This window comes from Macaca nemestrina, chromosome 1, assembly GCF_043159975.1.
Source record: "Macaca nemestrina isolate mMacNem1 chromosome 1, mMacNem.hap1, whole genome shotgun sequence".
Lineage (NCBI taxonomy): Eukaryota > Metazoa > Chordata > Mammalia > Primates > Cercopithecidae > Macaca > Macaca nemestrina.
Window position 1 is genome coordinate 86,335,282 of NC_092125.1, and position 27,211 is coordinate 86,362,492.

The following is a 27,211-nucleotide window of genomic DNA, read 5'->3' on the forward strand; positions in this document are numbered from 1 at the left end:
TGCATGGGACTGGGGAAATGGCGTCATCAGACACTTTAAGACTTGTGGCATGTCACTTTGGGGATGCCATGTATTTGTTATCCTGATGGCAGGAGTGGATCAGTACGTGTACCCAGAGTCAGAACTTCTTTTGTTATTAGCACCTGAAATGTTAAAACCAGGCCACCTCTGTCACTTCAGTTGATCAGGGAGTTTAAACAGTATTTCCAGCCGGGCGTGCTAGTGCCCCCCTGTACTGCCAGCACTTTGGGAGGCTGGGTTAGGAAGGTCACTTTCCCAGGAGTTCAAGACCAGCCCAAGAAACACCTTGTCTTTAAAAATAAAAATAAAAAAGAGAAAAATATCTTTCCAGATTTCATGCAACAGCTCTGAGATGAAAAGTTCTGATATTTCAGCAACAAAAACCACAGGTACTGCTAATACTGCTTTTTGGGAATGCTGCTTGCATTCAAGATGGGAGGAAATGCTAAATGTCACCCAGAGGTTAAGAAGAGCCAAGATGTGCTTTTCTGCAACCCCTCCCCAGGGTGCTCACCTCACTGGCTCCCCATTTGTCCACCTAGGCATGACAAGAGGCTGGAACCAGACAGAAAACAGTCCTTGCCCTGAGAAGCCAGCCTGCCTGGGAAAACAAGGTCCCCCGAGAGCTAGTCCAGAGGAGGGGCATGTGCAGCTCTAGGCTTTCATCTGAGGTTTGGAGGGCTGGCATGAGATGGGGAAACTGAGGCTGGAGTATTAGGGGAAACAGCTGATGCTTCAAAAGGACCAGAAGTCAGAGGAATATGAGCTAACTCCCTGGAGTTCACGGAACTCAACTGTAATTTCCTAAGCCATTATGTAGTGCAGGCAATCCCCTGGAACCCCCACCACTGGCCACCAGCTTCCCGAATGACCCCAGACCCCAGCCCAGGCTCAGAAGGCAGGGCAGGGCCACCCTGAGCTGGGAGGTGGGGGCCTCTCCCAGGGCCCATGCAGTCAGAACAGCCATAATAATTCCTGTGGCATGCTCCAGGTCCTGTAGTGTGACCAGCCAGAGGGTAGGCTTTGGGTATGGGTCTGGGGGAGAAGGAAACAGGGCCAGGCAGAGGGGACAGCAAGGTCCTATCCCCGCCTCACCCCCCAGAGAAGTCTTTAAGGGTATGAATTCTTCCTGCCACAGGTCTTAGCGGTTGAGTGTTTGGACTAAGTCCTGAGCATGAGGAGAAAGTACTGATTCTGGTGGAGGCAGTGCCACCCCGCAGAATGCCCTGGCATCTTGCAGTATGATTCTCCAGCTTTAGCCCATCTATAGTCTCCCAACAGAGAGAGCCGGCAGAGCAACCATGTGGGAGACAGAGTGGGGCAGGAAATCCAGAGAGGAGAACTCTGTCCTGGGATGCCTGGTGTAGTAGTGAGCTGCCCATCACTGGAGGAATCCAAGATAACATTGCAGTCTGCAGAGGCACCAAAGCGCTTGTTCCCCAAGAGGGAGGGCAGGGCTGGGGAAAGACTAAAGGTGTTGGCAATAAGCAGACTTGGGCATGGAGTAGTCAAGCTTCAGAGGGGTTTCATCCTAGCTGGGTGACATCAGGTACATGTGAGACCTCTCTGAACATCTGTGACCTGGCTCAAATGCCGCACACTTCATAGTCCTGCACTCAGAGGTTGACCAAAGTGCCTGCCAGGCCTGAGGTGGGCTGGGGTCCCCTTCACCTAGCCACAATGGCTGCCTACTAGGTCTCCAACATGGGTATTCCTGCTTCTTTGCTCCAGACAGCTCATCTGTCCCTCTAGCCGCATTCCCTAGGAGGCCAGCCCGTTCCGTTGTTTGGCATCCGTGTCTCTGACCTGGTTCTCAGGTGCAGCCAGCCCCAGAAGAGAGAAGCCCAGCCCCACCTGAGCTGGCATCTTTGAGACTGACAGTGGAGGCAGCCACAAAGGCTGGAGGGTCCCTGTCCAGCCTGGCCCCCAATGCCCTCCCTCTAGCCAGCTCATCCCACCCCTCTTGGCTAAACCTCATCTGATCCCAGGGACCTCAGAGTAGAGAGAAAGGGATCCCTACTCCCTAGGCAGTGTTGGGAGAGCACCAGGGCCTCAATTTCCCCAGGAAATCACTGCCTGACACTTCTTAGCTCCCTAGTGGGTCTCCTTCCAGGGGCAGAAATCTGGGTGTGACTACCTGGGCTCCCCTGCGCCTGTCTGGCTTGAAGACATCACTTTTGTCCTGGTGGTGGTGGGGAGGCCAAACCAGGAGCACAGAATCAGCGGAAAGGGACTTTTTAAAAAATTATTATTATTTGCAGACAGGGTCTCACTCTGCCACCCAGGCTGGAGTGCAGTGGCAGAGTCCTAGGTCACTGTAACCTTGAACTTCTGGGCCCAAGCGATCCTCCCACCTCAGCCTCCCAAGTAGCTGGAACTACAGGTGTGTGTCACCATACCTGGCTATCTTTGTAAAATTTTTGTAGAGATGGGGTCTCATCATGTTGCCCAGGCTGGGGAAGGTACATTTCTTAACCCTAGGGCTGTGTATACAGAAATCCATTTTATTACTTTTTAAACTGTGCATGTATCTGACATACACTCTTTCCTGTCTGCATTTTTTCACATTTAAAATAAAATATTTTAAAGGGGCCAGGCACGGGGGCTCACACCTGTAATCCCAGCACTTTGGGAGGCCAAGGCGGGTGGATCACCTGAGATCAGGAGTTCGAGACCAGCCATGGCCAACATGGTGAAACCCTGTCTCCACTAAAAATACAAAAATTAGTTGGGCGTAGGGGCAGGCGCCTGCAATCCCAGCTACTTGGGAGGCTGAGGCAGCCGAATTGCTTGAACCCAGGAGGCGGAGATTGCAGTGAGCCAAGATTGTGTCACTGCACTCCAGTATGGGCGACAGAGCAAGATTCCATCTCAAAAAAAGAAAAAAAAATAGAGTATTTTAAAGGAAGAGGAAGCAGGCTCTGGTTCCCACACAATCCCCACTCAGTGACACTGGAGCCACCCCTGGCCATGCTCTGCCATCAGAGAACCAAAGCCAGGTCCCTTCAGCCCTAAAGTGGCCATAACCACATGTATCCCCCATGAAATGTCCGGGCATGGCCCAGTTCTGGCTGAGCGGGAGAGGCAGCACAATCAGAAGGCTCCACAGGCATCCACACCCCTCCCTGGGGCTTTCCAAGAGTATCTGAGATGCCTGTAGGGTGGGAGGGAGACATCCTTCCCCTAAACAGACAACCTGCCGCAGCTTCACAGAGGTGAGATTTCAGAGGGGAGCCCCAGGCAGAAAAAGGGACTGAATTTGGGGGCAGGAGGGTCACCACTTCTGGGGTCCTTCGAAGCCCCCGCAGGTGCAGCCCTGGGGGAGAACTCCGACCATCGCAGCCTGCAGTGGCAGTGAGGATGCCCTGCCCAAGGGGCAAGCAAGGTAGGTGATGGCGGCAGCAAAGGGGCGCAGGAGGCCTGGGCCAGGCCCAGTGACCCCACCCCTCAGGCCCTGCCCCCGGGCCTCCCCCTGGACAAATCAGGTTGATTCCCGACCTCCAGAATACCCAGAGAACTGTGCTGCACGGACGCTCTCCCACAAGCCCAATCCCTCACAGCTGCACAAGGGAAGAGGCAAGAAGACCTGAGGGTGGTGGGCAGAGCCAGGCCTCTGTTCCCTTCTGACCAATCCAGGAGGGCTTCCTGGGAGCGGGGTCTCCTCCGCCTCAACTGGATCTCAGCTGAAAGGCCAGCTCATTAGAGACCGCTGTGACCTCCCTTCTGGGCACCACCCCCACAGCCCCGGCCTCCCCCCGGGGTCCCCAGGCCACCTCCTCCTTTGCTTCATCTGTAGCCAACTCCCCGGCATGAGCCCAGGCATGAGCCCGCGCGAGTCACTGCGGCCGCCGGGGCGCCGAGGCCAGTGCGGGGACATAGCAGGCCTCCCTCCTTCGGACCTTCCGCCGAGGCCCCGCGAGTGCCACAGGTTTCCACAGGGCCGGGGCACACGGACCCGCGCAGCCTGGGAGCCAGGGACCCCAATCCCAGCGAAGGGGCGCCTCGCACCCCAGTCCTCACGCGGTCCCCGAGGGCTCGCGGTGACTGCCGGGTCGGGGAGGAGGAGGGTGGCAACCCGGCCCCGCCGCTCCAGTTGCTGCAGCAGCCCCCCGGGCCTCAGTCTCCGAATCTGCCAAACGGGCGTGTGGCAGCCACAATGTGTCTTTTCGGAAGACTCACAGGCGCAGGCGCAGACGGGTGCGCACCCCTAAGGCGCGCGCGAGCTAGGACCTCGGCCCGGGGCTGGGTGTCCCCGGCCCCGCCCCCTGCAGCCCTTCTGGAGCCAGCGCGCCTGCGTCGCGGGCGCACGGGGGGCGGAGCTCCCGGCGTCTCCGCCCCTTACCCGACGTTCCCCGCGCCCGCAGGCGCTGACGTGGCCGCCGTCAGAGCCGCCATCTTGTGGGAGCGAAACCAACGCCTGGCTCGAAGCAGCAACCTCTGAGGTGAGGGCGAGGGGCGCGGGTCGGTGTGGGCCGCACACAAGTTGGAGCCGGCGGGGTCTGGGGACTGGCCTCGGGGCGACTTGAGGTTCGCGAAGGGCACCTCGATCCCGGCGGCGGCGGCGGCGACAGGGCCGGGCCGGGGGCGGACGAGGACGGGCCGGGCTGAGGCTGGGGAGTCGGGGCTGGGAGGGCGGGCGGGTCGGTGAGCTCCTCGCGCCCCTCACAGGTTCTCGGAGTCGCCCGCGGCCCCTTGTCCTCCTCTGCCAGTCCCTGCCCCCGCCCGTCGCCCGGAAGTCAGCCGGGACGCCAGGCTCTTCTCCAGGAAACCTGGGCTTCCTGCTTCCCTCACCTCTGCCCCTCACGTTTCCCGAGGCCGCCCGCGCGTGGAGGGTTGGGGTTAGCGGTCTCGGGGGCCGGTGGGGGTTGTGGGGCCTCCTCCACCCGAGTACAGGCTAGCGAGCGGCATCCGGGCGGACCGCTGCCTCGGGGACCGGGAAACTGAGGCTCAGGCGGCCCCAAGACACCGTCAAGGTCACGTAGGTGGTGGGGGCTTGCACCTTCGCCTCCCGACTCCATCCAGTTCGTGTTTCCTCTGAGGAAGGCACTGGGTCAGGGGCGGTGAGAGCGAGCGGGCGGGCAGTGGACAGGGACCCTGCGCCTTTCCCTGTCTGCTGAACGGAATGCGTGGACCTCCGGGGAAGCCCAGAGTGCCTCCCTTCACAACAGTGAGACGCGATTTGGGGTCAGTATGAAGTCTCCGGTGGCTTCCAGAGGGCCGGTCGATGTTCGCTTTAACTCCAGGGTGGTTTCCTTGACGTTGTCGGCAGTAGATAAGAAGGCCTCTTTTGAGCTGGTGAATCTTTAACTTGCCTGCGGAACGACCTGCTCGTAGACTCTAGGCCGCAGAGGCCGGCCCCAGCGCTCTCTCGGGGCACAGCCTGGGTGGTTACGGCTGGTGAGATTGGGTCTGGACAGCCGTGCGCACCTAGAGTGTTAGATAACCATTCCGACGGCACCTCCTGGCGCACTCCCTTTCCGTCCAGGCAGCCAGTTGCTGCTTTGCAGGAATTGAGCAGAAATGCGCTCGGAATCGCGGGCAGAAAAAGAAGGGAGGTCGGAGTCTTTGGATGGTCCCCGAAGTCGCCGCCTAGTTTAGAGCTGTAGAGTTGGTGCCACTGCCCCTATTGGAGTGGGCAGTTGTATTTCTTGTTTCCGAACTAGTGGTCAGCAGTTTTCTCTGCCGCCGGTTGTTGCAAGGCTGGTGGTTCTGGCGTTTTCCGCAGTGTGTTGGGAGGAGTGTGAGATGCCGAGGTGCGGTTGTGTGCGAGGTGCGGTTGTGTACGGCCCCTGTGGCCCTCTGCTTTTGCGTTAGCCATTGTCTAACACGTGTGACTGCATGGATGGTGTCCTCATTTAATTTGAATTTTCACCAGCACTACCAAGGTAGCCAGAACCATAAGGTCCTGAAATGCCGTACTATTAGCTGGGTCCAAAATTGAGAAGAATTGAGTAGTATAAATGTTAGTATACACATCTGATTGGCCACATTGTTAGAGGTGTGTTGTCCACGTTTTCACATGTTGGTAGACCGGAGAATATCTGTCACTTGTCTTTAGGTGTATCTTGTTGAAAATAAATCCAAATCATTGCAGCAGTAGGAATATGCTGTTGCCTCTCAGGCAGTTTTTCAGATTTGCTAGTTGAAAAAGATTTGAAACAGTTGGTTTGGACAACAGCTGAGTCACAGAATGACTGTGAGTGAAAAGCAAAAACTGGTTCTGTGCCCCTCACAGTTCTGATTTTGTACATCATGTAGTCTAGCTATGCGCTGTACCTCTTGCACAATATGGAGAGGACATTCAGACATCTTCACCTGCTCATCTGCCCCTACAGACTGGACAGGCTTGAAACTATAGGAAGATGCATTTGGCCTTTCATTTTTCACTTCAGTAAAATTTAATATGGACTGTCAGCTGCTGCAGTGATCATAGAAGTAGACCTAAGAGAAAAAAACCTGTTGTGCAGGTTCACACGCAAAGTATATGACTGTGGTTTCAGAGAGTTGAAGCAGTTTTTTCTAGATTCTTCAAATTAAATGTCTCATTGGTGTATTTAAACCAGCTCTTACTCACAGGCCATGCTCACCAAGCTTTTGTACACACTTCTTCCTGAGCTGTGACCATTCTCTTGAGCAAGAGGCTGCAGCCAGCCTGGGTTGGCAGGCCCATACTGTCTCTCATAGGCATTCTGTCCTCTGCCCCTGACCTTTCACCTCGGTAAGCTCAAGAGGGTGAAAGGAAGTAGAGTGCACTGTCAGAGGTAATTGGGAGAGAAACAGGAAAAGGCCTTGCAGTGGGGATCTTAAATTATGAGAACTTGTGTTTTCTGTGTTGTGCCTGCTCCTCATTGGTGTGGTTGGTTGGTAGGGGTATCCTGCCTGTAGCATCTGAAGTGGTCTTTTGGAAAAGGTTTAGCCCCTTCATGTTGGGATTCCAGGACTTGCCTTCATCCTCAGGTTCGTATTTTCCTGTGGTTGTTATAAACTCTTTAAGGCATAGTTGCACTTATCGCCTTACAGCTGTGCAGGTGCCCAGCACCGTCTTGGAAGGTAGTTTCACATTCTCAGGTGGGTCAGATGACCTTGTTAGCAACTTGACAGACATGTCCTGGATGTTTTTTGTTCCCAAGAGGCTCTCAGGTCCTCCCCCAGGGTCCTGTCACTCAACCATCTACAGGGATGAGAAGACAGTAAGGCTGGCTGATTAGCCATAATGTCCTTGACTAATCCTGGTTTCCTGGTTCTCACACAGTGGTAACAAGGGCTTGCAGCCGGTTGTCAGCCAACAGACTGGGAAAGGTGGTGCTTCTTACAGGCCCTGATAACAGGAAAAGCCTAAATGACATCAAGAGAAGAGACAGGGAAAGCATAAAAGGCAGATTTTCACAGGCACAGCAATTGAGAATGATTCTGTTTAGAAGGCAGACGTTCTCCCACACCCCGGAGACCCAGGGCTCACTGTTAGTGTACAGCATGAAGTGAACGGGAGACTTGATTCAGTCCATGAACATTTCAGGAAGTTAGAAGTCTGTAGTTGTGGATTGCAAAATACATATCTGGCCTGCCTCCCATTTCCTGCCATACAACTACTAAAATACTTGGAATCTCCAAAGTGATGATGTCTTTTTGTACCCTAATGAGTTGACCAGTGACGGGCAGCCCCTACGAAACTTCAGGGTAGGGCTAGTCACGGGGCCAAGGCAGGATTAGAGGGTTTCAGCCCCACCCTCCAATTTCCCCAGAGTGGAGAGGGACTGAAGATTGAGCTGGTCACCAGTAGCCAATAATTTAATCAATCACACTAATATCATGAAGCCACACTTTTGCCTTCAGTAGTTAACAGCATCTACAGCCCCGTGTTTCCATATTTGTACAAAGGAATGTTCAGACTGAACCACACTTAAGTACAATTCTGAAATAGCATGAAATTCCTTGTTGATGGGAAATACCCAAAAGGCCTGCCTGGGCTTTCAGAGAGCTTCCGGAAAGCTGAATTCATGGAGGTTCCTGGAGGGTGGCACGCCCAGGAGGGCAAGGTAGCTCCGTGTCTCTTCCCTCATACCCCACCCTATGCATCTCTCCATCTGTATCCTTTGTAATATCCTTTATGAAAAACCAGTAAACTTTAGTGTTTTTCTGAGTTCTGTGAGCCACTCTAGCAAATTAATTGAACCCAAGGGGAAGGAGTTATGGGAACCCTGATTTATAGATGGTTGTCCAGAAGCACAGGTAAAATAACCTGGAGCTTGTGATTGCCTCCAGGTGGACAGTGTCAGGATTGAACTGAATTAAAGGACACCTATCCGGTGTCTGCTGCAGAACGCAGAACTGGTTGCTTACTTGGCATGTGTGGAGAAACCCCTGCTCATGTGGTGTGAGAAGCGACCTGTGTTATAAGAGTGTGTGAGAAACTGAGTTTGGGTTTTCCTGTGTCCTCAAAATAGTGTGTTTTGAAAATCTTCTAGGCAGAATGTATTAAAATAGTTTTTACTCCCTGAAGGGATGCCAGCAAGCTAGAAAGATTCATTTCCAAAGGACTTCCAGTGGTAGCATGGCCAGATATGAGACATCTTTCCATTTGTGTCACACAGCAAGTTATTTTTGCAGTACCATATACACTATACGGGAAACTTTTAAGTATTTTATAGGTTTGATTTAGGTATAAATGGTCAAGAGGACTATTGCTAGATATCATCTAGACTCATCCTGAGGATTGGGAACGCAGGCAGTTAGATGTGCCTGTGCTTCGTACCTTCTGTAGATGGGAATGCAGTTGCTCACTCACTAATCAAATTTATTGATTTATATTTAAAATATTATGAATACATCTGGCAGTTTTGGTGGTGACATATTCCTTAAAATATTTGTATTAACCAGGCACTGTGGCTCACACCTGTGTAGTGCAATCTACTTGGGAGGCTGAGGCAGGAGAGTGGATCACTTGAGCCTAGGAGGTCAAGGTTGCAGTGAGCTGTGATCATATCACTGCACACTAAGAGCAAGAATCTTAGCTCTTAAAAAAAAAAAAAAAATTGTATACCTACTCACCAGCTGAGGACCTGGGGGCAGGTTTAGAAAACAAGATTTTGAACATGCATCCCTCTTGTGGTGTCTGACATGACTGAGCTGCCACACTTTTTTGCCTTCAGCATCTTCAACCCCATTTTTCCACATTTTTACAGTCAAATGAATGTTCAGACTAACCCACACGTGAGTACAGTTTTTAAACAGCATGAAATTCCTTGTTGACATGATAGGTTTTTCGTGACAAACTTAATTTTTAGGGAAAGCACATCTGCAGATGTATACAGTTGATCTTCATGAGCCCTAGGGGCCTGATAAACATTCCTTTGCCATTGTTTTCTCCTCTCCTTGGTGGTGAGTCACTTGTGCAGTGCCCAGCGGAAGAGGGTGGGAGGCTGGGGAGGAAGGCCTGTTCTGGGCAAAGGAAGCCCTACTTGATGAGCATGAGGCTCCACGGGGGCAGGGGCTGTGACAGTGAGTGCCACACAGAGCCACCCACACTGGTGGAGGGAAGGCAGGGAGATACCAGGACCATCCGGAAGGGGCTAAGTGTCATTTGACAGGTGCCATGTGAGCAGAGAAGTGGAGTGGCCTGGGACAATCAGGGCAGAATCCCTGAGGTGGATGCACTGGCTGAGTTTGGAGACCTGCCAGGAACAGGGTGCATACTGGGTGGGAAGCCTGCTGGGGTGTGCAGTGGCCCTCAGAGGGGGTCTACGATCCCCAGAAAAAGGATTTGGGGAATCTGGGGGGGCATTTTGGGTGGCAGCACTGGCACCTTTGGCAGTGGCAAGAACACTTCCTGTCTGACCTTCATGTCGGGGAGGTCATCTAATGTCCCAGATGACCTAGACCTATGTCCTAGACCTGTTATAAATATGAAAAAAAAAAAAATTTTTGTGCATAGTTTTAACAGGTGTTCTGAAGTTTCAGGAACAGAATCACCTTATAAATCAAAGATGATTGTATATTGTTCCCTTCAGAATCATAGCAAGAATTCGGTTTCCAGAAGGAAAAACTACAGTAGTTGCTTCATGGACACAGCTTGCTCTTGAGGTTGGAGGTGTCCGTGCATGAGCAGCCTGGTAAGGGTGGTTCTCTGGCTGCCACCTTTGGTCCTCTAGTGTAGTTGTGAAGTCACTTTCCTTTACTCCCCGTTGCATCATAGTTGGGGCAGAGCAGTGGTTCTCTGCCATCCTGTGCGAGTGCTGGGATGCTGTCTCCACTTCCTTTTGGGTTGCCAGAGGCAGCATTTAGAGCACAGTGTGGGCATTATGTTGTGGATCAAGGCAGCCTGTTGCAAGGACCTGATCTGGAAGCAGCCGTGGGGCAGCTCTGAGCAGAGCATGGGGTCACCTGGCTGACTGCTGTGCTGAGAGCATGCAGGAGGAGGCTGGAGACAGGGTTCTTCTTGCCTGGGGAGCAGGAGGGAGGTTACTCGCATCACAGTGGAGAATGCTTGTTGGGTTTGGGTGGGGGGTTTCGGCAGCAAAGCTGGCTGTCAAGGGGCAGGAATTGGGAGGAGGGTCTAAAGCCTTGAAGAGAAATATGGGGTCGCTGTGTAGGGGCCACCATCACCTGGAGAGCAGGGCAGATGCCAGCGTGTGTGTGAGACCTAGGTCACCTGAGCGGAGGTCCCCAGAGTGTGTCCCTGGGGTGTGCCTTTCTCTTACCTTCTGGAGTACATCCAGAAGCGAGGATTTCCTGCAAGGGTGGTGGCCTCCCAGGGCCTGTGGGGGGTGTCCCTGTCTCTTTACATGTCTGACCAGGGTGGGGTGGGGTAGCAAGGCAGTGCTCATCCCAAAGCTGGGGGAAACCTGGTGATGGCTCCCACTCCCATTGTTGCACTTCGCTTTTGATTCCTCTGGAAGAGCAAGTCTTTGTGTGGTGTTTCCCCTCAGCCCACATTTTAAAAATGAAAGTTTCTTGAAGGCAGAAATCAAGTTTTAGGCATTGGCTCAATCACTGGTGCAGCCACTGCATTAAGTTTCTTTAACCTAGTACGGAGAAGCTGCAAGGCCCCCCCCCCCCAGCGGTTGGAGGAAGGAGCAACTTGCTCTCCCAGTTTATGACAGCAACACCAGCAGTGTGCTGTTCCAGTTCCCCATTTTTTTTTTTCAAGTGATGTGGAAAGGGGCCTTCAGAGCGCTGGATCCCTCGGCCCCACACAAGGGTGGGCCCATGTTCACCCCGAACAGCGCCTGGCAGTAGCTCAGTGCCCAGCATGTCTGTGGTCAGTGTGTAGTTCAGGAAGTGAACTGGCAAAGCTGAATAAATGAGATTTACTTCCCAGCAGAGGTCAGAGGCCCTTTCACCCTCTCTTCCTGGGTTCTTGGCACTCCCCTGAAAACCAGGGTAGCATTGTCACATCAGATAGCTCTGCCATGTCTGCGCTGACCATGCCGAGATGGGCACTGTGGACTCGGCCTCTGGTCATTGCTGGAACCAGCGGCCTCCATGTGAGGTACAGGGGAATGCACTGCTAGCAGATGGTTGGGGTATGGACACTCATCCTGCCCTCTTGACTTGGTGCTGTACCATCACAGTCACTCGCTGTTTAGCATGCTGTTTAGAGTGAATCACAAGGGCCCAGGCCCCTGGGAGTGCCTCCCCTCAAGTTGGAAGAGCCCTTGGGCACGGCATAGGCTCCTGGCAGAATTGGGCTGGGCCATGATCCAGGGCATTGGCACCTCACCTAGGAGTTGGGGTTCTGGTCAGAAGCCCTGTGGAGACAGGGTCTCCCCTGTAGGCACCAAACTGACCTCAAACTGCTGGTTCTTTGGCCCTGGGGACAGGGCTGGTTGAAGTATTCTCCCTGCATCTGTCACCTGCACAGCAGGGATGCTGTAGTTTCTTGACTGTTCGGCGTTGCAGTGTTAAATCCCTGCAGGTTCCTCATTCTCAGCTTGTGTTGTGAGTTTCAGTGTTGTGGGCTAATGTGGATTTGCATTTCTGGTCTTGGTTTTCCCAGTGACCAGTCTGTCAGCCACTGCACTGGGGGCCAGGTAGAGGCCAACTGCACCCTGCCTGCCAGAGTAGAAATACTGGTAGGCCCCAGGCTCTGCTGCCCCTTCCATGTCCTTGTGTAGGCATCCGTGGACAAAGCTGACTCACAGGGTTTGCACAGCTGCAGGGAGGCCAGGAAACATGGGTTTTATTCTAGAGGGCCTTGTGCTCAGTGACAGACCAGAGTCCCATCACTGAGAGAGCAGGGCAGGGGCAGCACAAAGGACTGGACAGCGTTTGCCATGATGCTGTATGCATAGCCAGCGCAAGTCCCTCATTGTAGCTGTGGTCAGGGGTCATAAGACACTGCCCTCAGAAGCCCTGGGAGCCTACCTGGTGTGTGCTCAGAGCTGTGCATCTGCATATTTCAGAAGGGCTTATGTTTGGTGAGGTGCTTTGAGGACAGTTAAGTAACACTTCACAAATACCAAGAAGCAAGAAATACACAAATAAGCAGTTAGTGGGCAGTGACTCTTTGGTGTTCACATTAGCTGTAGTCCTAGAACTCAGTCCATGAGGTGGAATCACAAAAATGGAATTCATTTCTAGCTGTCAGTACACAAACTGATTTAAGGTATCACCTTGAATCTTAAGCTGACAAACAGTGATCTAAACTGAATTTCACTGATTGCCCCACCTGAAAGAACTGATAGATAATGCCCTCCCTTAACTCAAGGCCAGCAGCAGATGTGTTAGAGGGGACCGTCATCTCCTAATGGCTTGTGGGGTCACTGCATCAAGTTGTAATGCCTAATGAGCTCCTCTAAAAACATCCTGAAACTTTTGTAAAAAAAAAAAAAAAAAACCAGCAGACTCAGCGGGACTTGCCTTCAGATGCAGGCCAGAATGAGAGTTCTAGAATGTGTGTGCTGTTCTTTTGTCTCAGTCTGCATGATTGCAAGTCTCTTCAACATAATTGGGTCCATAGAGTGTCTCAGTCGTGTGTGTTCCCCTCTGATCATGCTTTTTGATTCGCACCTGTGTCACAATTGTGCTGGCTTGTGAGATGTGTCTGCCTGTCACCATTATCGGCACATTTAGTTTTCCCTTTACATGAGTTTTGGTAAAATAGTGACAAAATGTAATGCAGTGCTCAGTTGCAGAAAAATGTCAGGCCTACAGAAATGGAGCATTTGGCTGGTGGGTAGACTGATGACCATAGGCTTTATTTGGCTGCTGTGGTAAACAAGCAGCAGCTTGTGCAGGTGAGAATAAATGGCCATATTGCATTTCATTTTAAGGACTCTCTTAAAATGAAAATCCTCGTGTGGGAAATGAACACAGGCTTTCACAAAATTGATCATCTACACTATATGTATGACTGTTGAAAGGCTGCTGTTCCTCAGAAATCCTTAAAATGTTGTATAATGTACATGAGTCCCTTCGGGAAGTCATCGACTTTGTTCAGTTTCCTCAGATTAGATAGTAAAATTGAGATTATGAACTATAAAGATGTGTGTAATTTATCTGTCAGTGAACTTGACACAGTTCTAACTACTGTGGAGGTCAGGGCAGGAGGATTACTGGAGCCCAAGAATTCAAGACCAGCCTGGGCAGGATAGCGAGACCCTGTCTATAGAAAATATTAAAAATCAGCCAGGCGTGGTGGCGTGCCCCTGCAGTCCCTGCTACTTGGGAGGCTGAGGTGGGAGGTTCGCTTGAGCCCAGGTGTTCAAGGCTGCAATGGGCTGTGATCGAACCGCTGAATTCCAACCTGGGTGACAGAGTGAGGCCCTGTCTCAAAAAGTGAACTCTGGATGTCACTGGCTTTCCATGTAAGCAGAGCACACATCATGTGAGCCCCATTTGTGGATGTCAGTCAGCGGAATAGAATCTTGGACCTGGAGTTTGTTTGTCCTGTGCTAGAGGTTGGAGGTATCTCTGTCTTTCTGTTGGTTCTTGTCAGTTCAGGTCACTTAGAGATTCTGTTACGTACACCAGCTCTGACAGGTTGGAGAAAATGATCTACCTTCTGCCTGAGCCTGTTCCTTTCCCTGACTCATGCCAAAGCATCCCTGAGATCTGCAAGGGACCGAGGATAGTACTGGCTGGTGGTCTGGGTACAGGCCACAGAGGCACTGGCTCCCCTGTGCATCTGGACCATTTTGGTTGGATCCATTCATAGACACAAAACGGATGTGAACTCACAGAGCTACATTTCTCCCCACCCTGTTCAGTGAGGTGTCAGGGAATGTAGCTGCCAGAGGTGACTGTCCTGTTCTCTGGTGTAATGCCTGAAGGCCACCTTAACCATTGGTCTCTGGTCCTCACTGAAGAAAAAAACATTTTTCCTAAAAGACTTTTTTTCCCCAGAGTTGGAGCCCACAGCGTGGTCAGGAAAGAGAAGTAGCCACTGGCGGCTCCTGGCATCCTCCTGCTGGGCAGCCCTCCTCTCATAGTGTGAGGGGTCCCATCGTGTACAAGCAGGAAGGCTCTGAGAAAGCCAGGGTTTGCTGCTACCACAGGATAATTCCGATGAACCTGAAAAGAGGGTTTTGGCTTGTGTGTGGGGAACTCTGGTGGAAGAAAGGGTGACAGCACTTGGCCTGGGCATGACACAAGTTAGGCCCTGGAATTGAGAGTGGGGTTTGCTGTGGATCTTTCTCCCTCATCCTAGACTCTGTTGGGTCTCCACCTGTCACAGAAGCAGTAAATGGTGCAGGGGCTGCCAGGTCCAGGGTCCTGTGGGGATGCTGGAATGTGCCAAGGCAGGATGTGCCAGCCACCCTCTGCCCATGTGTGCAGCAGGGCCGCAGATGTGCTTGTGGGAGGGAGAAACTACGCTGTCTGTGCTGATGTCTTGACACCTGAGGTTCAGCCCTCCTGGTTCTGCCATTCCCTTGCAGGGCTGCTTCCCTCCACTGGGGACTCTAATGCTTTGGTCTGTTAGGGGGAAAAAAAAAAAAAAAATGCCGGTCACGGTGGCTCACTCCTGTCATCCCAGCACTTTGGGAGACCCAGGTGGGCTGACCAACATGGTGAAACCCCGTGTCTACTAAAAATAAAAAAAAAAAATTAGCTGACCATGGTGGCACGTGCCTGTAGTCCCAGGTACTCCAGAAGCTGAGGCAGGAGAATCTCTTCAATCTGGGAGGCCGAGGTTGCAGTGAGCCGAGATCGCGCCTGGGAGGTTGCAGTGAGCTGCAGTTCTCCCAAGCGCCGGCATGTGTGGATCGTGGACAGTGCTGGGGTCAAGTCCTTCTAGACTTGTTAACTTGTAAAGTTAACAAGCCTTTGACACCACACACCCTTGCCTTAGCTTTCCAACACCCCAGTAATAACATCAGGACTCCCTGAGTATCGTCCACCATATGTTTTCCTGGAGTAACTCATAAAAGGCCCTCTTTTTGTTCCATTTCATGTTTTTGAGTTTTTCCTGCGAACCTGTCATTAGTTTTTCCCCGTTGCCCAGAGTTGCCTAACTCCATAATACAAGAACACGTAGATGGTGTGCCCCATTCTTGCAGGTGTCCACCTCCTGCTCCAGTCTGAGGGAGTTGGCTAGGCTGCTGCTCTCTCTCCACATTGCTGTGGGCTTGCATCCTCTCCCTGGATCCCTGGGGGAGCTTCTTGCGGGGAGCACGTGAGAGGTCTGAGGCCCTGCGGTTTGGGAGTTATTTTCATTCTCCCCTAACACTTGTTGGATACTTTGGCTGGGTATAGAATTAAAGGTCATGTTCTAAGGGTTTTGAAAGCACTGTTTCAGAGTCTTCCATTCTCTGGGGCAACAGAGGTGTCATTTGCCTCTGGGCATTCTGGAGTCCACCTTGAACCTTTAGTGGGTCTCATCTAGGTCCTTGGCTTTGTGCTTCGGCCCTGGGTCCCCGCTCTGGAACACAGAAAAATTTCACCCCGTAATTTCATACATTCTTTCTTTTAGGGTTTCCGTTAGTTGATATCTTAAAATAGTCTTCTGTTTTCAGTCTCTTGTCTTGCTTGCCTCCTTCCAGATTCCTTTTATATTTGGGTCTCTTATGTTGGTGGCCTTTCAAAGGCAGACAGGCCAGTCTCTTTAGGGGGTGGGGATGGAGCTCCAGTTGCTTGTGTGTGGATCTGCTGGGGCATATAGGACTCTCAGGAATTATTCTGGAATTTCATGGCTCAAGTGTGTTGTCATGGCTTAGCGCAGGCCTAAACCCTGCTGCAGCTGCTCCCCTAGACCAAACTTGTCCAACCCTTAGGCCGCATGTGGTCCAGGATGGCTTTGAACCTGACCCAACACAAATTTCTAATAAAACATTGATATTTTGGGGAGGGGGGGGTTTGTTTTGGTTTGGTTCATCAGCTGTTGTGTTAGTATATTTTGTGTGTGGTCCAAGACAATTATTCTTCCATTGTGGCCCAGGGTAGCCAAGATTGGACATTCCTGCCCTAGACAGTCCCAGCTTCATCCCTTGGGTCCCAGGTGGTCCAGCTTTCTCTGCCTGGTCAGTCATCATGTCCAAGGTCTTCCTCCCTTTTCTCTCTGCCCTTCAAGGTGTGTGTGTCATTTTGGTATCTTCATTGGCAGTGGTTGCAGGAGTGGACTGAGAGGGCATGTATTCAGGCCCTTCTGTGTTCTGTGGGTGGTGGTCTTCCTCTGGGCTTAGAAAACATGGCTATCCCCAAAAAGGGAACACTACAGTGAAGGTCCTTATAAATTTCAGAATTCATTTAAGTTTCAGAATAGGTGACACGTTCAAAACCAAGAGCAAAGTGTCCAGAGGACACTGATCCAGCTTGAAGGAGTTCTGCGGCTCGTCTGGGATGATGGCAGTGTCAAATCAGACGCGGGTGGCCAGTTCACGCCCACTGAAACACGCAGGCATGTGTGGGCCCTCGCCAATGTTGAGAAATGGAGAAGAGGCATTTCCTTGAAGTAGTGCGCGGGGGTGACTGGATGAGAAAGTCACCAGCAGACAGTCATGGCCATGATTTAACCAAAAGCTGCCTCCATATGGAACCCCTGGTGGAGGAGGTCTGATGAGGGGTGGGTGTGGTCACAGGCTCCTTGCATGTCCTCTTGAAGGCAGAAGCCTTCTTCACTCAGGGTAAGCCCCCCTGCGGGTGCAGTGAAGAAGCAGTCAGTGTTTCAAAAAGTGACCAGTTTTTTCTAAAGTCCCAGTTGGGAATAAAATCACCTGATTCGTGAAAGTGCTCGCTGGGCAGTGAGGCCAAAGCCTAACAGCTTCAGAGTCCTTACAGAGGCGTCTGGGCATTGGAGGCCCTTCCTTCTGGAGTCTCTGCAGGGCTCTGATGGTGGGTGCCAGCCAGTCGACTTAATTGCTGTCCCTGATATTTGTGTTCTGCTGAGGGAACCCCTACCATTGCAGTGTGGGGCACACATGGTGTGCGTGCCCCATCGAGGCCTTTCCTCATAGGAGTGTGTCCCTGAAGGTGTCCTGCTGTGTCTGGCCTGGCACTGTGTGCTCTGGTCCTTGTGAGTGTGGGGAAGCAGAGTGAGTTCTGTGTTGGGGTGTAGAGAAGCCTTGCACGCACCTGGAAGCCAGTCCTCAGGCAGCCAGCATCCCCTCCTGCGTAGGCTGGGATGAGGCAGCCTTTCTGGCCATGCAGTCGTGGGGATGGCTTCCCAAGGTGAGGGCAACAGCTTCTCAATTTCTGACTCAGCCGTTTTCCCTCAGCCCCCATCCTGAGGTGGATTTGGGGGGCTTGGGAGGCAGGGCTCTTTCCCTGTTTCCCTGTAGGCTTCCAGGAGGTGGGGTGAGGCAGTGGTGTGTCCCTGGGTGGGTGGGCTCTGAGCAACTGCTGCCGGGCAGCACAGAACCAGACATGGAGCACCTTGTCTTTCCAGGTGTCCCTGGCCAGTGTCCTTCCACCTGTCCACAAATATGGGGAACATCTTCGCCAACCTCTTCAAGGGCCTTTTTGGCAAAAAAGAAATGCGCATCCTCATGGTGGGCCTGGATGCTGCGGGGAAGACCACGATCCTGTACAAGCTTAAGCTGGGTGAGATCGTGACCACCATTCCCACCATAGGTGAGGTGGGGGCCAGCAGGGAGTGGGTTGGGCTGGACTGGGCCAAGGTACAAGGCCTCACCCTGCATCCTGCACCCAGGCTTCAACGTGGAAACCGTGGAGTACAAGAACATCAGCTTCACTGTGTGGGATGTGGGTGGCCAGGACAAGATCCGGCCCCTGTGGCGCCACTACTTCCAGAACACACAAGGTGAGTGGCTGGGGCCTGGTCCCATGGGCCCTCCTGCTTCTAGAGAGGGGGGCCAGCCCACAGATGCAGCATCGATGCCCATAGATGCGGCAAGGGGCCTGTGTTCCCATGACCATTTGACACTGGCTGCCTTGCAGGCCTGATCTTCGTGGTGGACAGCAATGACAGAGAGCGCGTGAACGAGGCCCGTGAGGAGCTCATGAGAATGCTGGCCGAGGACGAGCTCCGGGATGCTGTCCTCCTGGTGTTCGCCAACAAGCAGGTAGGCACCCGGGCCAGCCTGGGTAATGTGAGGCGCCAGCATGGGTTCCTCCAGGGCACCTGGTGGTAGGGGTTACTGGAGGCTGGTGGGGCCCCTTTCTCTGTCCTGGGGACAGCTCTTCCCACCAACCCTTCCTTCCCCCAGGACCTCCCCAACGCCATGAATGCAGCTGAGATCACAGACAAGCTGGGGCTGCACTCCCTACGCCACAGGAACTGGTACATTCAGGCCACCTGCGCCACCAGCGGTGACGGGCTCTATGAAGGACTGGACTGGCTGTCCAATCAGCTCCGGAACCAGAAGTGAATGCGACCCCCCTCCCTCTCACTCCTCTTGCCCTCTGCTTTACTCTCATGTGGCAAACGTGCGGCTCGTGGTGTGAGTGCCAGAAGCTGCCTCCGTGGTTTGGTCACCGTGTGCATCGCACCGTGCTGTAAATGTGGCAGACGCAGCCTGCGGCCAGGCTTTTTATTTAATGTAAATAGTTTTTGTTTCCAATGAGGCAGTTTCTGGTACTCCTATGCAATATTACTCAGCTTTTTTTATTGTAAAAAGAAAAATCAACTCACTGTTCAGTGCTGAGAGGTGATGTAGGCCCATGGGCACCTGGCCTCCAGGAGTCGCTGTGTTGGGAGAGCCGGGCATGCCCTTGGCTTTAGAGCTGTGTTGAAATCCATTTCGGTGGTTGGTTTTTAACCCAAACTCAGTGCATTTTTTAAAATAGTTAAGAATCCAAGTCAAGAACACTTGAACACACAGAAGGGAGACCCCGCCTAGCATAGATTTGCAGTTATGGCCTGGATGCCGGTCACCAGCCCAGCTGTTCCCCTCAGGAACATGTGGTGGCGCAGCAGACCGTGATCAATTCTGCATGGTCATAGTAGAGATCCCCGCAACTCGCTTGTACTTGGGTCACCCTGCATTCCATAGCCATGTGCTTGTCCCTGTGCTCCCACGGTTCCCAGGGGCCAGGCTGGGAGCCCACAGCCACCCCACTCTCCCGCAGGCCGCCCCACCCACCTTCAGGCAGCCTATGGGACACAGGGCCCCATCTGTCCCTCGGTCACTGTGTGGCCAGAGTGGGTCCGTCGTCCCCAACCCTCGTGCTCGCTCAGACACTTTGGCAGGATGTCTGGGGCCTCACCAGCAGGAGCGCGTGCAAGCCGGGCAGGCGGTCCACCTAGACCCACAGCCCCTTGGGAGCACCCCACCTCTGTGTGTGATGTAGCTTTCTCTCCCTCAGCCTGCAAGGGTCCGATTTGCCATCGAAAAAGACAACCTCTACTTTTTTCTTTTGTATTTTGATAAACACTGAAGAAGCTGGAGCTGTTAAATTTATCTTGGGGAAACCTCAGAACTGGTCTATTTGGTGTCGTGGAACCTCTTACTGCTTTCAATACACGATTAGTAATCAACTGTTTTGTATACTTGTTTTCAGTTTTCATTTCGACAAACAAGCACTGTAATTATAGCTATTAGAATAAAATCTCTTAACTATTTCGCCGGCTCTCCAGTGCTTCCACGTAGGCATACTGCCCCCAGGAGATGGTGGATCAGCCAGCTTTAGGAAGTGCAGATGACTGCCTAGGGCCACCACCTGAGTCCACACCCTCTCCATGTCCTCTCCTGAGTGTGTGGGCACTTCTCTGTGTCTGTGTGAGAGGCTCTTCCAGCATGGTTAGCCACACTGACCTTGGTCTCTGTTCGCAGTCCTGTTGGGCCCAGCCAGTGAGAACTGGGCCACACAGGGCAGGGGTCAGCAGGCACCATGGAAGACCTCAGCCTCCGTCCCTCCCTCGGCCTGCTGCTGAACCCGCTTTGTATAACTGGTTATGGGGCAGGTCTACTGCTAGCATACATAGTGCTTTGTGCCAACCGGGGAATGGTTCCTGAGTGGGCACAGCCCCCAACTCTCAAGATGCCATGCAGCGGGGAGCTGCCAGTCAGCGGGGAGCTGCCAGTCTGGGGGTACCTGTTTGTGGGATGTGGCCATCAGCAGGTCTAAGGTCTGCCTTCTGTTGGGCAGAGTCCCGACAACCTTCATCCCCCTTGACAGCACCCAAAACAGCAGTCTCCACTCCAGTAGCCACGTGAGGGTGAGGGCAGAGGTCAAAGCCACAGGAGCCACACCTTGGCCAGGGCCCTGAAGAAGGTCTGCTTAACTTCCTTTGAAGTCAGAAATAGGCCAGGCGAGGGAGCTCATGCCTCTGATCCCAAAACTGCAATGCTGCAGTGAACTATGATGCAGCCCAGGTGCCATCTTTATGCCATGCACTCTGGTGGCCACACACATCCTGAACAGCCCTGATCCTTCTTAGGGCCAGGCAGAGGGGACACCCACCCCACTGGCCCGGGAGCAGACCTGGGGGTTGGGGCAGCAGGCAGTTGGTGGAGTCCCCCAACCCCCACACCCAATTGAGGCTGTGCCTCCACAGACTATAGGGCTCTCTGCCCCAGGTTCCCACATTGCCAGCTGAGCACCGGCTTCCATGGCCTCGGCCCTCTCTGGGTTTTGGTGGGGCTCTGGGCACACACGGGAGGACTACATTCCCCCAGGACATTGAGAATCAGATGGACGCCGTGGCTCACGCCTGTAATCCCAGCACTTCGGGAGGCCAAGGCGGGTGGATCATCTGAGGTCAGGAGTTCGAGACCCAGCCTGGCCAACACAGTGAAACCTCGTCTCTACTAAAAAATACCAAAAATTAGCTGGGAGTAGTGGCAGGCGCCTGTAATTCCACCTACTCAGGAGGTTGACAGGAGAATCGCTTGAACCTGGGAGGCGGAGGTTGCAGTGAGCTGAGATAGTGCCATTACACACCAGCCTGGGAAACAAAAGCGAAACTAAAAAAAAAAAAAAAAAAAAATCACCAGGCCTCAGACTCCTGGAAGACAGACCCCAGCTCCAACCTCCCAGTGGGATCTCATTTAACTCCTGACACTGACCTTCCAATTAGGATGATACACCTTCCTTTTAAAATATATTTATTGAAATACAAAGAGTCAATGTAAGGAAAAATAGAGGTCACCATACTTGGCCACAGTTAGACCGCTCATAGGCCCATGGCTGCTGTCTCTACTGGCAGAGGGAGTCCAGCTTCTACTGGTACCTCTGGGCAGGTTCACCTTCACAGGGCAAGCCAGGGACCACCCCCGCTATGTGAAACCTGGAGGTTTTCCAGAGCTAGCTGTCTAGCCATTAGCCCCACAGGCTGGTGCCCAGAGCCACTTCCACAGGAGCAGCCCCGGGCTTCACCCACACACGAGGGGCTTCCGAGGCAGGAGGCAAGCAAGGCAAAGGGAGAGTTCAGGGTCCCACAATAGCAGTGAGCAGGGTCCAGCCATCAGGCCTCAGAGCCTCTGTCATGCCACCTGCGAGACGGACTTCTGTCCCCACTGTGTCCCCGCTTCCTCCTCTTACAACAGGGGGAGTTGGAATAGGAGTCGTGGTGGTGCCTGGGCCTGGGGAGACCAAGGGCAGTCACTCAGAAGGAGTCAACCAGGCTCCCACCCACAAGAGGCAGACATAGACCAGGGCATACCTCTCGCGAGATGTGGGAGAGGAGGCAGCCTCAGCTGGCTGCCTGTGCTCTTTGTCTTTCTTCTTCTTCTCTTTCTTGTGTTTCTTCTTTTTCTTTTTCTTCTTCTCCTTCTTGCTTTTCCTGTGGCTCTCAGAGCTACAAGGAGGATACAAGGCGCACCTCAGACCCTAGTCTTGCAGGCCAAGAGTGAACACAGACCCCAACCAGGAGATGAAGCCACCACCCACAAGTGCGTCTTTAAATCAGTTAAATCAGACTACCAATTCCACTCCTCAGTAATGCAGTCACGTGGCCAGTGGCTGCCCTGGGTTAGAAACTGATGCGATATCCCTATCTCCACAGCACGGCCCTGTTACACCCCAGCTGTGCCCTTGACAGGTTGACACCTTCCTACTTGCACCCACCAGGCCACTCTTGGGGTCAGGCCCAGGCTCACCACCCAAGAGAAGCCCTGGAGGTGCCACCCATGGAAGGAAAAGGCCCCGCCGCAGGTCCTGAGCGCCCTCCCACGGCGCAGCCCGCGACCACTGCCAGTACTTAGGACCTCTCTTCAAGGGTGACCCGAGAAACTCCCCTAGAGAAAAACCTAGGAGTAAGTGGGACAGGAAGTAAAGTAGGGCAGGCCACCGGCCGGGCCGGTGCGCCAAGAGAAGTTGCCACCTGCCGGAGCGGGAGCCGCTGAGGTCCTCCCGAGACCCCCTCCGGCGCGCAGCTCGCCCAGTAGGTGCAGCCTCACCTGCTTTCCGTCTGATCCTCCGCCCGCGGCTTCCTCCTGGCCGAGGTTGCCGAGGTCCCGGGCCCGCCGCTCTCTACGCGGTGATGCTGCGAGAGAATCGCGCTCTGGGGAAGAGTCTGAGGGCCGGCCCCACACCACGCCCCGCAGCGCCCAGGGGAGTGCCCCCGCCCTGCGCCACCCCTGTTGGCCCCTGTTGCGGTCAGGCGGGGCGGGGAATTACCGTGAACACAGACAGCCCCAGTTTGGCGGCTTCCTTGTCCTCTCGGGACATCGCCACGCGGCCCACGGAGCCACTGCAGGAACACGGCGATGAAGATAGTCCGTCAAGGGCCCGTCTCACCCGAGCAATTCTGCCCTCCCCTGGAAACCTGCTCGCACCTGGCGCTCCCCAGCCCCAGCAGCCGGTCCACGCCCTTCTCCTCGGGGTCGCCTCCTTCCCGCTTGCAGACCTCCGCGAAATCCTGCAGGTGCGGGAGCACAGGCAGCGTTCCGGACGGCCCCACACCCACGGCCCTCCACGTGCCCCCCACCCCAGGGAGTTACCTCCTTGCTCAGGCCCGTGGGCTGCTTCTTCACGTTCTTGTAGCCACTGCGACAGGACCAGAGCAGGCGTCAGGACGGACAGACCTCCTCCCACCACGGGTCCTCACCACTCCAGCCTTCATCCTGAGGGTCCCACCCGCGCAAGTCCCCGCAGCCCCGCCCCCGCCCAGCCCAACCCCCAGCCCCCGCCCCTGGCCCCACCCTGCCCCGGCAGCGAAGTCCCAAGCACCGACCGCTGATGTCCGCGGACACTCACAGGGCCGCCAGCAGCGCCTCCCGCTCCGCCTCCCGCACTGCTGCCAGTTCCTCCTCGCGGCTCGGGCCCGCGCACGGCGCCCGGCCCTTGGCGTACCAGGTGAGGTCGCGGCCCTTCTGCCAGCGGCCTACGGGCGCCATCAGCGAGTTGCCTGCGGACGTAGGCGCCGTGAGCCCAGCGCCCCCCGGGAGGCCGCCCGCCGCGCCCACCGCGCCCACCGCGCCCACGGACCCAGGTAGTTCTCCCGCTGCTTGTCAGTCTTCACGTCCTCCCAGTTGAACTGGTCCTGCCCGCCGCGCACGCCTCCGCGACTGGAACCGAACATGGCGCCCGGGAGGCAGTTGCCTGGGGCCTGCGGCCTGCGACCCGCAACCCCGGACCCTCTGTACCCACTACCGTAGGACCCAGGCCCGACCCCGCCTTCGCGTCGCGCGCCGTGACGTCACCCGGCGCCCACCCGGCTTCGCCCCGCGCGCCTGCGCAGCGCATCGCCCCGGCTCTGTGCTCCCGCGCGTCACCTTCAAGCAGGCTTTGGGCGCCTGCGCACTGCGCCTATCCTGCCCAGCGCGGGAACGCCTCCGAACTGTACGTTTAAAAATGGTTAAAACCGGGCTGGGCGCTGTGGCTCCCGCAGCACTTTGGGAGGCCCAGGCAGGCGGATCGCTTGAGGTCGGGAATTCCAGACTAGCCTAGCCAACATGGTGAAACCCCGTCTCTACTAAAATGCAAAAATTAGCCGGGTGTGGTGGTGCACACTTGTAATCCCAGCTACCCAGGAGGCTGAGGCAGGAGAATCACTTGAACCGGGAGGCGGGGTTGCAGTGAGCCGAGATCGCGCCACTGCACTCCAGCCTGGGCGACAGAGCGAGACTCTGTCTCAAAAAAAAAAAAAAAAAAAAAAAAGTTAAAATGGGCCGGGCGCGCGCTTGCTTGCGCGCCTGTAGTCCCAACGCTTTGAGGCTGAGGCGGGAGGATCTCTTGAGCCCAGGAGATCGCGCCACTGCGCTCCAACCTGAGCGAGTGAGCGAGACCCTGTCTCATAAAAAAAGAAAACACACAGGATGCGCCTAGCTAACACCGCCAATTGGTCACTGCCAGCCGCGATTCCATATGGGGAGCTTAACAAGGTAATGCCCTAATGATTTGTGGAATTTCTGAGTATTACCCAGTAAACTTCTGGATGAACCAGCAGCTACCCAGACACCCTCAGAGCACTGGTCCCATCCTTGCCGTGGTAAACTGAATGTGCACCCTAACTCCCACGTGAAATCCTCAACCCAAGGCGTTGGTGCTTCGGAGGTGACTAGGTCATGACGACAGAGCCTTCATAAAAGAGACCCGAGAGCTTTGTGCAGCTTTCCACTGTGCGAAGGCAGCGGGAAGTCTGTAGTCCCCAGAGACCCCTTCCCAGAACCTCAGCATGATGGGCACCCTGATTTTGGAGGTTGTGGCATCCCCCTGCTTCACCTTTCCACTTTCATTCCCAGTGGTGACCAAGAAACAGAGTCCCTTAGCCGCTCTGTGACCTCGCCAACGGTATAATTTCGTCTGCAGACTTGAACCTGAGCCATAGCCATGAACGTTCCCAGGCACAGATGACAGCATCTAGGTTGTTGCTCAAAACACAGAAAGAAACTGGACCCAGCCTGAGCCAGATTCCTTAAACCCTCATATAAACTCCATTCGACAACCCCCTCCCCATGGACATACCTAGAGAGAACATTCATTTCTCTCACCACCCGTTGCAAGAACTGCTGCAGCCCACTCTGTACAAAAGCCCTGCTAATAAATGCTCTGGGCGCATTACCCTGGCATGCTCAATCTTTCTGTAGAATCCTAACCAGCCCCATCTCAGCATGGTGTGGGGCACTCCCTTGTGGGAACTCTACTGCCACCACTTTTGGGGCAATTCCAGCCACAGGTTGAACTGGATGAAACACAGGTCTAGTGTCCAGAACTGTGGGAAATTTCTGTTTCTTAGTGACCCAGTCCATGGGTCAGGCTGTTAGAGCAGCCTGGCAGACAGCCCATCTGGCTCATCTACCTACTTAGCAAGTACCGGCTGCCATCTCCCTCATGAGGTGCTGTGTGAGCTTGCATCATGGAGCAGGTGCATGGCAAGGGCAGAGCAGCAGGCCACAGCCTGGCACACAGAAGGTGACTGGCCCACTCCTGGGAAGGCTTCCTTGGGTGTAGGGCATCAACTCCTGGGTGCAATTGCGGCTTGCCAGGCCAGGGTGGACTTCGGCCATGTGGGCAGGGCCCAGCTGTGGAGTGTGACCACTGACTGGATATCAGGTGTGGTGGAGAGGGGATAGCAGGGCCAGGTGGACGTTGGGGAAGAGTCCAGGACGGCTCTGAGGCTCTGGTCTGGGCAACTGTGAGGATGAAGCAGCCACCTGTCAACAAGAGGACCAGGTTTCTGGGGAAGACCTGGTCAGTTTTGGGCCCATTAGCCTGACAAGCCATAGGCCACAGGAGGAGGGGTCACCGCGGTGGAGGTTGCATGGCCTGTGCCTGCTGGGTGGAGTCCCAGCTGGGGGCACTGATCACAGTGGTGTCCTCTGTGACAGCAGCAAAGCTGGACCCAGGAGGGTGGAGGTGAGGGAGTAAGTAGAGGGGCAGTGGAGTTCCCAGGGGAACCCACTATAGAGGGAGGAGGCTGGGTACACTGGAGGAGGGGGCCAAGTGACTGCACAGTGTGGCTGGGCAGCTGGCTCTATATGCCACAGGGATTGAGCCACAACTTCAGAGACAGGGGCTCCAGGGAGGCTGCTCAGGAAGTAACCCTGCAAGGCAGAGTCCCAGGCGGCCACACAGCCCATCCATGTGAGGTCAGGCACTGCTGGGTCACAGGGACAGGGGACATCCCTTGCAGGCTCTTCTCAGCAGAGCTGAAGGCCGGCAGGATGAGCAGAGGGCCAGGAACAAACTTAAGGGACAAGGGAAGGGCCTGTGAGGTGCGGACACTGCCCAGGCTCCTCAGTTACAAGCACTGTCATCACAGGGGCACGACAGCACACTCTGACCTGCCTGGCAATCCCAGAACACCACTGCAAGAAGTGTTTGTTGGGCACTCCAGGTGTCAGTGAGACAGCCTGCCAGCTGGGACCCAGTAACACCCCAGGACAGGGACAGGAAGCAGTCCGGGCCCTGAGCTGTCCAAAACCTGGGCTGATGTGTGTGTGAAGGTGCCTGCACATCAGCTGGAGCTGGTCCTAAGTGAAATCAGCCTCTGGACAGATGGAGCAGGGTCTGTGGATCTCCCTGGGTTGTGCTTTTCAGACCCCATTAGCAGTCAAGGACAACCAGGGCTGGCTGCTCCTCTGGGGACCCTCCCAGGGCAGGACCTTCCCTGGGGCAGCCTGGGAATGCAGGGCCAGGGCAGGGAGCTGCAGGCTGTGGTCCAGATGGTCCTAGGGCTGCCCCACCAAGGTTGATGCCTGAGTCCCAGAACACCCAGGCCCTCCTAGGAACCAACCTGAGGGCCACTGTGCTGTCAGGAGGGCAGTCGCCTTGGTGCCTCTGAGGCTGGGAAGGCACAGCTTAGAGCTTGGAGGTATTGGGTACTGCCAACACAGTTGTTTGTGGGCACCACAGCCCCAGAGCAGTGTCCAAAGCCCACAGGTTTGATCTAAACCAACCCTCACCCTGC

General features: G+C 54.5%; 2 protein-coding genes across 3 annotated transcripts; one reads left to right on the forward strand and one right to left on the reverse strand.

The window, feature by feature from the left end:
• Positions 1–4,332: 4,332 nt before the first annotated feature.
• On the forward strand, positions 4,333–19,979 carry LOC105499662 (ARF GTPase 1). 2 transcript variants are annotated; one of them, XM_011772391.2, is made up of 5 exons: positions 4,333–4,463; positions 17,843–18,027; positions 18,107–18,217; positions 18,355–18,479; positions 18,624–19,979. In XM_011772391.2, the coding sequence occupies exons 2-5, from the start codon at positions 17,880–17,882 to the stop codon at positions 18,783–18,785; spliced, it is 546 nt and encodes a 181-aa protein (XP_011770693.1). In that variant the 5' UTR covers positions 4,333–4,463; positions 17,843–17,879; the 3' UTR covers positions 18,786–19,979. The 2 variants fall into 2 exon arrangements, with proteins under 2 accessions (XP_011770693.1, XP_070937808.1); XM_071081707.1 differs by lacking the exon at positions 4,333–4,463 and adding an exon at positions 5,184–5,205.
• A 1,447-nt stretch (positions 19,980–21,426) lies between these two features.
• Positions 21,427–24,018, reverse strand: C1H1orf35 (chromosome 1 C1orf35 homolog). Its single transcript, XM_071081706.1, has 8 exons — positions 23,788–24,018; positions 23,557–23,707; positions 23,301–23,346; positions 23,136–23,218; positions 22,978–23,050; positions 22,758–22,843; positions 22,022–22,156; positions 21,427–21,941 (listed from the first exon to the last, which is right to left on the reverse strand). Exons 1-8 carry the CDS (start codon positions 23,879–23,881, stop codon positions 21,824–21,826), a joined length of 786 nt encoding a protein of 261 aa, XP_070937807.1. The 5' UTR covers positions 23,882–24,018; the 3' UTR covers positions 21,427–21,823.
• Between the last annotated feature and the right edge of the window lie 3,193 nt (positions 24,019–27,211).

What these genes read in the sequence shown, in the direction of transcription:
- C1H1orf35 (XM_071081706.1), bottom strand. Translation starts at nt 23,881, where the DNA reads ATGTTCGGTTCCAGTCGCGGAGGCGTGCGCGGCGGGCAGGACCAGTTC. An exon ending in CTGGGGCTGGGGAGCGCCAG is followed by an intron (nt 23,051 to 23,135) that starts GTGCGAGCAGGT and finishes GTGTTCCTGCAG; the next exon opens with TGGCTCCGTGGGCCGCGTGG. An exon ending in GAGGATCAGACGGAAAGCAG is followed by an intron (nt 22,157 to 22,757) that starts GTGAGGCTGCAC and finishes TCCTCCTTGTAG; the next exon opens with CTCTGAGAGCCACAGGAAAA.
- LOC105499662 (XM_011772391.2), top strand. Translation starts at nt 17,880, where the DNA reads ATGGGGAACATCTTCGCCAACCTCTTCAAGGGCCTTTTTGGCAAAAAA. An exon ending in GACCACCATTCCCACCATAG is followed by an intron (nt 18,028 to 18,106) that starts GTGAGGTGGGGG and finishes TCCTGCACCCAG; the next exon opens with GCTTCAACGTGGAAACCGTG. An exon ending in CTACTTCCAGAACACACAAG is followed by an intron (nt 18,218 to 18,354) that starts GTGAGTGGCTGG and finishes GCTGCCTTGCAG; the next exon opens with GCCTGATCTTCGTGGTGGAC.